The sequence below is a fragment of the Humulus lupulus genome, chromosome 7 (assembly GCF_963169125.1).
Source record: "Humulus lupulus chromosome 7, drHumLupu1.1, whole genome shotgun sequence".
Classification (NCBI taxonomy): domain Eukaryota; kingdom Viridiplantae; phylum Streptophyta; class Magnoliopsida; order Rosales; family Cannabaceae; genus Humulus; species Humulus lupulus.
Window position 1 is genome coordinate 138,773,980 of NC_084799.1, and position 9,608 is coordinate 138,783,587.

Consider the following 9,608-nt stretch of genomic DNA (forward strand, 5'->3'; position numbering starts at 1 on the left):
CACAAAAAAATGAAAATTATTTATTTGTGAAAACAAAATATAGGAGTGTCTTTTTCGAGCAACTTTTATATGCTCATCAAAATAAGATCCCACCATATATAATTATGATAATCTTTAATGGGCAACTTATATTAACCACAGGAATAAGGAAAAAAAATATGTGCACAAATCAAATGCTACTACATTTTTATTTTTGGTTGATTCCTAGTAGATATAAAACAAAGAAGATTTCACAAAAACTTTAATAGGGACACTCACAGTTGACAACAACACAATGTCAAGGAAGCAATCATTATGGTATGAGACGTATTCTATTGACAACAAGAAATGGCCCTGTAAAATTAGACCTGAAGAGTAACATAAAGATGAGCCATTACCGAAGTGAAATGTGGAGAATTTAAAAACAAAATCGCAAAAGGAGTGCTGGTATGTATATGAAAAGTATGTTTGTGAGAGAGTCAAGGGAGATTTCAAACAAACTTCTCAACCCCCTACTCCCCAACCACAAAGCTCAGTCCAGTAGTGATCAAGGGTCAATAAAAAAGACAACCGTAATGCTTAGAAGAAGGATTTGTAACCAATTTCAGTACTTCAAATATAATAAATATGTTCTTCCTTCACTTCGAGATTTAATTACTATGTCAAGAAAATGCCTTAAAATAATTGAAAAGGAAATAAGGATCTTACCAGTCAAGCTGAGAACACAAGAACACATTGTTGTGTAGAAAATTTGATTATGAATCTCCATGTCATAGCCTTTAAAGAGTTTATCTTCGAATGTGCTTGTGAAGCCATCAAACCTGTAGAAACACTTTTGAGTATAAAACTAAATGGATGGCCTTCCCCTAAAATGTCTCTTTTGAAACATGCAAAAGGTCAAGTTCTAAATGTAAATGAATAGTTATAGCTATTTCAAAGAGGAAAAATATATACAAATGGTCATAGACTCATGTGAATAAAATTAGAATGCAGTCAGTACGACACCCTCTGAAACTATAAAAGCTCACAAATAAATGAATGTTAAGAAATAAAATTACAACAGCTGGCAGAAACTACTTTCAATCAAATAATAAAAGAAATGAGTTTCCAACTAATACTCGAGATAACCCATCATCAAAGAAACGACCCAAACAGTATTCTCCCTTCCTCTACCATATGGACTTATGTTAGATCCTGTAGACACAATCAAAAGTACAACAAAATTAGTATCATTCAATGGCCCAAGCAACATCCATTGATAGAACAGATGTATTAAGACTATCTGCCTTGTGTTAAGATTTGCTGTTCTATGTTCTAACAAAGGATAATTTGAGAAGAAGGTATTACACGTACGATTCATTCCTCAAAATAGTTGCATGCTAACATACTTTCAACATAAAAAACAATTCACATGCATGTGCTTGGTTAAAGTAATAAAATCAGACCTTGATCTGAGACTGAGGATGTAGTCATTACCGGATATAAAATAAAAATCAAACATCCCACTGTTACTAGAAAAGCAAAAAAGTAGTCTTGTCCCTTGTATTTCTTCTGCATATAAAAGAATGGAAGATTAGCCAACCTATAAACATATGGTTGCATACTTCCTGTGTATATAACATACATCCAAAGCTACTTAAGAATTCTTTGGCTCAAACTATCAAAGCCACAAGATTTAGCAACAACCAAAGATTTATTAATTTATTAAGAGATGTAAAAGTTGATATTCAAAAACAGAAAGTGTAATACATCTAAAACATATTGAAAATAAGATCACTAGAATTGTAACCCAAAATATCACTTCTTAACTACACAGCCAGATACAAGGTTGGCTTTTTAAGCAACAAACATATACAAAATGGTGATCAAAATAATAAACTGTTTATTAAATCTTACCATAACATGTATCTGAATAGGAAAACTGACATATTTGAAGGCTTGCAAAAAAAAAAAAAAAAAGGCTAGTTACTTGAATGTATCAACAGTATAAATATAAAATAAGCTTACAATTGAAAAACTTTGCAACCACGCGTCTCATATCAGCTAGATTTGAATGCTGAAAATGGAGATAGCTAACCTCATTTTGGCATGTTGAAGTTAATATGTTAGATACTGATACAAGGCAGTACTTATAAACTGGAGCAACTGGATCCAAGGCTTTTTTACTTGCCTGAGAAACAAAAACCAAGAACATGAATGTTCTAGTTAATAGTAGTTCTATTGTGGTTCAGAACTCTGTATTGAATACAGATATGACCCAGAAAAATGGGATGAAAATTCAACCAGAAAAGTAATGAGTACCCAAAGTTGAAAATATAATAACAGTGCTTACCAATTTAAAATCAATTCCCAAATCCAAAAAATAATTTAGATTCTTTGATAATTATCATCAAACGCCTGGTATGCAACATTTTCATATGCACTTTCTTTTCAGATACCAAAAAACATAGCAGAAATAAAATCACTACTAAGATACCAAAATGGATTAAAAAAAAAAACTGAAGCTTGAGAAAATGAGATTTTCAGATAACCAAAACTAGACCAGTTAGAATCTCACATCCATTACTGGAGGAAGAAACTCAAATAATTAAATAATTAAAAAGAAACTAAGATATACCCAATTAGATTTGATAAAAATGGAAATTAATCAAGATATAATATAGAATTTGTAAATAATTTTGACTGAACTCACCTCACATGACCAAGAGAAGAGATAACAATTTCAGTTTAGTCCACCCCCATGAGCAGAATAGAGAAGGTCCCAACGTCTCGTGGTCTGAGCAAATCAAAACTCGAACCTGTACAATAGCCATTTTTTATAACACAACTTTAGAGATTAAAAAAAATACTACAATTGACATTTTTTACTCTAGAAATTTAGCGACTCCAAAACAAGAAAACATCTACAGTAGGCCTTTGTAAATTCTTAAACCAAATAAAGGAGACAAACTCAATATCATAAAAGATTTATGCCTTTTATGAAAAAAATCTTACCTATAGAATCATATAGGTATACTACATCTGAACTTAAATAGAGAGATTCATATTTTACCAAAATTTCAAGAAGGAAGAAGAAGGGGCTCGGACTCGTCTGCGAGACCGAGCCACCTACGACCCCTCTCCAAGACCGAGCCACCCACCCCCTCCGCGAGACTTTTCAAATTAGGGGAGAGAAGAAAACAAAGGTTGTGATGGAGATGGAGGTGGAGTTGTGCGATGGAGCCCCTGTCAAAGTGATTTGGGCGGTGAAAAAAGAATGAGGTGAGAGAAAGAAAAATTGGATTTGGGCAAAAAGTACAACACATTTTTTCATTTGCTGCTTAAATTTTTTTGTCCAGTCTGTAATCTAATTTTACCTCTTTTTAATCTTACTTATTATAATACTATTTGAAAAAGCTTATATTCATGTGTTGTGGAAAGAGATATTTGTTGTAGTGAATAGACATTTTTTGAAACGCCCTGGATAACCAAGACCATTACACTGTGTGTGTTTATAAAAGTGCTAGACTTGCTAACCAAGTCATTTAATTAAAAACGTGTTATTGAAACTATAATGGAACTAGGGTTAAAAGATTTTGGTCTTAAAAGTTGCATTTATTTTAAATATCATTTCCTATTTACACGGGATCCCAAAAATGATCAGATTAAAATCACTTACAAAAGATTCACGATTTAAATACAATATTAGGCATACTCAGGCAAAATAGACAGTTCAACGATCCCTGTCCTGATCCACTCCTCGGCCAAAGCGACCGAACAGTTAACTATGAACATTCAGCCCCGCAGCTCTCCATCTCAGGACTGGTCTAACTTGCCTTTGCCTTTACCTGCACCACGTAGCACCCGTGAGCCAAGGCCCAACAAGAAAACACAATAACAGAGCATAAGCAATCAAGAGACAATCCAATATTTCATATTGCATAAACATGTTCTCAACCATATAAACATTCAGAATAACCAAGTATTCGACATACCAAATATATCAACTCATATCATATATCAATTACAATGATAACTAGGGTTAGCGCCCTCAGGCCACACCCTCCGTTATCCCACTGACTCCGGCCCGCTTAAACCGAGCTCAGTGAATATTAAGCTGTCCTCGGCTACCAGTGGCCAAGCCGCGCCCTATGCGCAAATATTGTGTACGACACCCTTAGGCCGGTATCACATGTCCCATGGCGTAATACCATCATTGACATTATGCAGATACCAGGAGCTCTTAGTCCCATCACAAACATATAACCAGGTGCAGTTTTCTTACCTTTGGATTTGCTCTCTTTGTTCGCTGTGATCCTTGAGCATGATCCCCCTTTGAGCCCTAGCGCTCACCTAATCACAACAATAGATCAAAATCATCACCAAACCTCAAGTCCGAACCCTAGCCTCGGGAAGCTCCAATTCCACCAAACGAGGTGGTGGAATCGAACCTTGAACCCCCGGGCAAAATCCCTTACAAATAACTCAAAAACCCCTTTTTGGAAATAGGGTAGCGCTACAGCGCTCTAAGGAGGCCGCTACAGCACTAAAAGCAGAACCTAAACACCCTCAGAATGCTTGGCCTAGCGCTACAACGCCCAAAGGCTAGCGCTAGTCACAGGTAGACAAAACTGCTGTAGAGTCCAAGAACTTTACTTAGCTAAGATAGATAATAGTATGATAGTATTTATAGCATTATCTTTGTTACTATGGTTTTTTTTTTGTTCAGACCGGGAATTATTTGGACACTCATAGTAGTACTTATAGATTTTCTAAGTTTAATCTATAGTTTAAGAATATTAAGTATAACCTAAGGTTTGATTAAAGTGACTGATATTAAGGATTATATTTATTATATTATAAGGTTTAGACATCAACCAATAGGATTTTAAGCACATGTTATGAATGGTGAATAAGGATTAAAGATTTTTGAGGATTTAATTTAATAAGGAGTAAAGTTTGAATGTTATAGGGTCAGTCAGCAGCTTTGAGTACATTGAGGGCTTAGTCAAGGCTGTTTACTCCATTCAAACTTAGCTAAAAATGTGTAATTTCGTGTTTAAATATTCAGCGTGTGCCGATATATCGCAGCTATAGGGGGCGATATATCGCAGCACGTAGATACGGAAAACACGAATCGATGCACGGTCGCCTCGGGAACAATGGTCCAGGCGATATATCGCCTATAGGGGGCGATATATCGCCTCCTCCAGCATATGTTCAAACGTTTTTGAATTCTTTTCCTTTCAGCCATTCAAACTCCTTCAACAGTCCAGCATCTTTTGAACGAGTCTTCAGCCTCTGCTGAACGATTATTCAAATGATTTTCACCTAAAAAGCCATTATTTTTATTCAAGTAAAATCAAGATACTTTCATTCCCAAACTCTATAAATAGGACCTAGTACCCAGCCATTATTCACCATTTGCTCTAAGTTCAGAAGCTGCTAGTGTTAAGTGAGTGTGAGAGTGTAAACACTTGGTTTGGGAAAAACTATAAGCTTAAACATCATAAGCTTATCAAACACTTTGGGAAGTGAGTTCTATAGTATTTCGGTGGAGGTTAGATTGATCTTGCAAATCTTTGAGGTAAACCCAAAACTCTATTTCATTTATTTCATGTTATTTCCTTTCTCAAAACCTTCTACTCAGTCCCCTAACCTCATTCTTATTTTGGTTAGGGAATCCAAGTTCTTAAGCATATAAGTCGGTAAGTATGTTCTTTTATGGTTTAGTCTTTCCATCTCTTTCATTTCATCTCCTTTCTTTAGACTCACTCTTTCTTATGGTTTTAGGAGTGTTCCAAAAAGTCCCAACTCAGTCCATTATATCCCGGTAACTTTGGTAAGGAAAATAGGCTAGAATCAATATGTTATATGCTTATGTTATCTTATGTTTTATGTTGTTAAATGTGTTATGATATGTATGCATGTATGTTTGTAGGCTTGGGCATATGACCCATATGACTAACAAGACCCCAAATGGGTTATGGGCATATGACCTACTTAGCTAGTGGGACCCCACTAATCCCATGGGCATATGCTTGTTTAGTCTATGGGACCCCAAGTAATAATGGCCATTATAATAAGTGTATGTTATATGTATTATGTTAAGTCTTTATGTTTTCTTATGAAATTATGTATATGACTATGTGTTAGATTTTCCTTGCTGGGCATTAGGCTCATTCCTTTTTGTTTTATGTGCAGGAAAATAAGCTTTAGAGGCGGAAAGGTTCGTGACGCTTAGAGGATGTGTATCGATGATGAATGGAGTCAAGGGGCCGAGCGTTATTCGATTCGAGGATGTAGTTTCGGTTTTATGTCTTTTTACATGTATTTTCCGCACTAATTATGTAATGTCTTATTATTTTAAATTATGTTTTTGTTTTAAAGATAATGGGATCCCATATCCGTTTTGGTATTTACTTTGTAAGTAACTCTTATTTTTATAAGTTACTTAAAAAAATTATGGTATTTCCGCAGATGTAAGTTCTTTTAAGGATTTTATGTATAGTTTCGTTAATGGTCCAAATAGTCTAGAGTAGTGGGTCAGTACAACTGCATTTTCCCTTCCTGCGATTTCCCTGAGCCAACCCTTACCAAAACTCTTCCAATCCTCAACCAAACTTAAAAACAAGCTTATTAACATGCTCCACTCATCCCAAGCATCAAAATCATACAAAACCTAACCACATGCACCCCTAATCCCAAAATTCACCATAGTTGCTCCTAGACTTCAGAAACTCAGCAAAACAATCAAAACTTCAAAGTTTAAAGCTTAGAATTTTATACCTTTGATGGAAATTCGACTTTGAGTTAGCTTCTAGACCTCCTTAGCTTTCTCTTCCTCAATCCTTGGCTTGAATTCCCCTAAATTTCCCATCAATTCAGCTTAGACACCATAGTGCAAACAATCCAAACCAGAAACTAAAATCTCCAAAGTCTTACCTTAAGTGATGGTGTGTTCTTGCTAAGCCTTTGCCAATCCTTTTTGCTCAGCCTAACCTAACTCCCCTCTGAGCTTTGATCCAAGAAAACACAAGAAAATGATGAAGGAAAGCATAAACTGACCCTTGGAGAAATGCCCTGCTTTCTTCCCTTTCTTTTTATTTCTTTTCTCTTCTTTTCTCAGACTTCTACCTTATTCTACAACTTCCACTAAGCATAAAGCCTCAGCAATACCTATCTCTAAAATCCAAATGACCATAATGCCCTCCCCTTTAATCCTAAGTCTTTTAATCCACTTAGGGGTATTTTGGCCATTTTATCCAATTCCCGCTAATTCCTCAAGTGTCTCTAATATTTCTCGCTTACTTCCTGATACCTAGTTAATCACCAATTATATTCCTCGAAGTCAAAATAGACCCCAATATATATTCACTAAATTCCCATTTATACCCCCAGGCTCGCCCCGAGCCGTGTATGGATCCCCGTCGTGACTTTTTTGCTAATCTGCTCTCTAGGATCGTCTCGAATCATAGATCACAGATATATCCACATAATAATGTGGTCTCAACAATTATCGCATATATATATATACAGTTATGCCCTCAACGACCAAAATTACGATTATGCCCTTCTAACCTATTCAGGGCCTACATGCATACTAATACACCTAGTCATGCATCTCAAATATTCAAATAGCCATATAACATGCTTTACAACATTAAATCACATATATTCCAATTATGCCCTCCCGGCACACTAATCAAGGCCCTTGAGCCTCATTAGTAAATTTGGGTGGTCACAACTATCCCCTCCTAATGAGAATTTCATCCTCGAAATTTACCAGAATAACTCAGGATACTGATCCCACATCGCTGTCTCAAGCTCTCAGGTCACCTCTGTAACGACCCAAATTTGCTAATAAGGCTTAGGGGCCTTGATTAGCGTGCCGGGAGGGCATAAATGGGATTAGAGTGGATATTGTTGACTTAAATGTAGGAATATGTGATTAATGTTAATTATATGATAGTTGATGATATTATGTGATAATATGAAATAAATATGTGGTATATGTGAACCACATTATTATGTGGACAGGTTCACAAAGCACGACTCAAGACGATCCTAGGGTTAGATAGCGGGGAAGTCACAACGGGACTTAAGTTATGACTTTGGATACGTCCGGGGTATTTTAGGTATCGGGTAGCGATTTGGACTATCGAGTCATAAAAATAAATATATGGAGATATATTTGAGGTTAGAATGTCTAGGCGGGAATATTGGGGGATTTTACCGTTTTGGCCTCGGGGACGGTTCCAGCACCCCGAGCCTTGGGATTAATCTAGCAATAAGATAAACTTAAGGAAACTTTTAGAAGGAAGAGGTAAACTGACCAAAACACTTTTTCCTCAGCTCTCTCTCTCAAGGAAAACAAAGGGAAGAAGAAACACTGAAATTCCAAGGGAAAATTAGCTGAAGTTTGGTGAGATTCAAGAGTAAATCTTGAGGCTTAGCTCAGTTAATAAACCAGGACTGAATTAAGATTAAGGTAAGGGTTTAATCCATCTGTTTTTCTAAAATTCAACCTTAAGCTTCAGCTGGATTATTGAGGGTATTACTCAATTGATGATTAGGGTGGAATTGAGCAAGGGAAATCCTTGGAATCAGCTGAGTTGTGGCTAAGGGAGGAGTTCAATCAAGAAGGTAAGCTTTGTTTTATGAATTGGTGATTTGAGTTTCAGTTTTGACTGGTTGTAACAGGGTGTTTGTGTTCATAGAGTTTCAAGGATTGGAGGTGAATCTTCTATGGTTTATTGAGCTAAATTTCTGTTGAAATTGTGTTGCATGAGTTGGGGTTATGTTGGGTGTTGAAGTAGGAAGCTTAGGCATGGTTTTGGTTGAGGTTTTGGGCTTTAAAGTGATGGGTTTTCTGGGCACGAAGGGAAGGGCCGCGGTTCTGTTCTAGAGCACTGCGGCCCTAGGATGAAAAAAGGCCGAGGAGGCTCGGCCAGGGGAGGGCGCAGCGGCGCCCAAGGCAAGGGCCGCGGCGCGTGTTTTGTTTAGGATGGGCTTGGTTCTATTTTAAGGCTAGGGCCGCGGCTAAGCTTCAAGGGCCACAGCCCTTGGTTGAACACATGAGCTTTTGAGGTTTTAGGCACGGGGAAGTGGTCTAGTATGCTCGGGATTGGTTTCACCACCGTGCTTGGTGGAATTCGGATTCCAGGGAGTTAGTTTTGTAACTGGAAACCTATATCTGAGTATTAATGGAACCCTATACTTTGGTTGTGACTAGGTGATAAAGGCTTAGGCTCGGGAACGGATCGTGCTTAAGGGGCGTTGCTCGTAATTCAATAGCTGTATAGACTAAAGGTAAGAAAACTGCACCTGGTTGAATATATGTGATGGGACTAAGGGCTCCCTATTGTAAACGCTTGAAAAGATGGTATTACACCATGCAAGCCATTTAGTGAACCAACGGCCTAAGGGTGCCAAGGGTTTCACTAGCGTACAGGGCGCGGCTCGGCCACTGGTAGCCGAGGACAGCTTATTATGCACTGATCTCGGTTTAAGCGGGCCAGAGTCAGTGGGTTAAACAGAGGGTGCGGCCTAAGTCGGCGGCCCTGAATGTTATGTGATATGAGTGTAATATGTGATAGATTGTATCTTGAATCTAAATGTATGTGCTTAATATCTGTTGTGGATTATCT

At 37.2% G+C, this 9,608-nt stretch overlaps 1 protein-coding gene across 1 annotated transcript; it reads right to left on the reverse strand.

Annotated features, from left to right (window-relative positions):
* Positions 1-204: 204 nt before the first annotated feature.
* Positions 205-2,195, reverse strand: LOC133792229 (UDP-galactose/UDP-glucose transporter 5B-like). The gene is made up of 5 exons (XM_062230138.1): positions 1,998-2,195; positions 1,455-1,561; positions 1,098-1,176; positions 688-800; positions 205-347 (listed from the first exon to the last, which is right to left on the reverse strand). The coding sequence occupies exons 1-5, from the start codon at positions 2,171-2,173 to the stop codon at positions 205-207; spliced, it is 618 nt and encodes a 205-aa protein (XP_062086122.1). The 5' UTR covers positions 2,174-2,195.
* Positions 2,196-9,608: the final 7,413 nt, after the last annotated feature.

What these genes read in the sequence shown, in the direction of transcription:
- LOC133792229 (XM_062230138.1), bottom strand. Translation starts at nt 2,173, where the DNA reads ATGTTCTTGGTTTTTGTTTCTCAGGCAAGTAAAAAAGCCTTGGATCCA. An exon ending in TTGATGATGGGTTATCTCGA is followed by an intron (nt 801 to 1,097) that starts GTATTAGTTGGA and finishes GTGTTTCTACAG; the next exon opens with GTTTGATGGCTTCACAAGCA. An exon ending in TTGTGTTCTCAGCTTGACTG is followed by an intron (nt 348 to 687) that starts GTAAGATCCTTA and finishes GTTACTCTTCAG; the next exon opens with GTCTAATTTTACAGGGCCAT.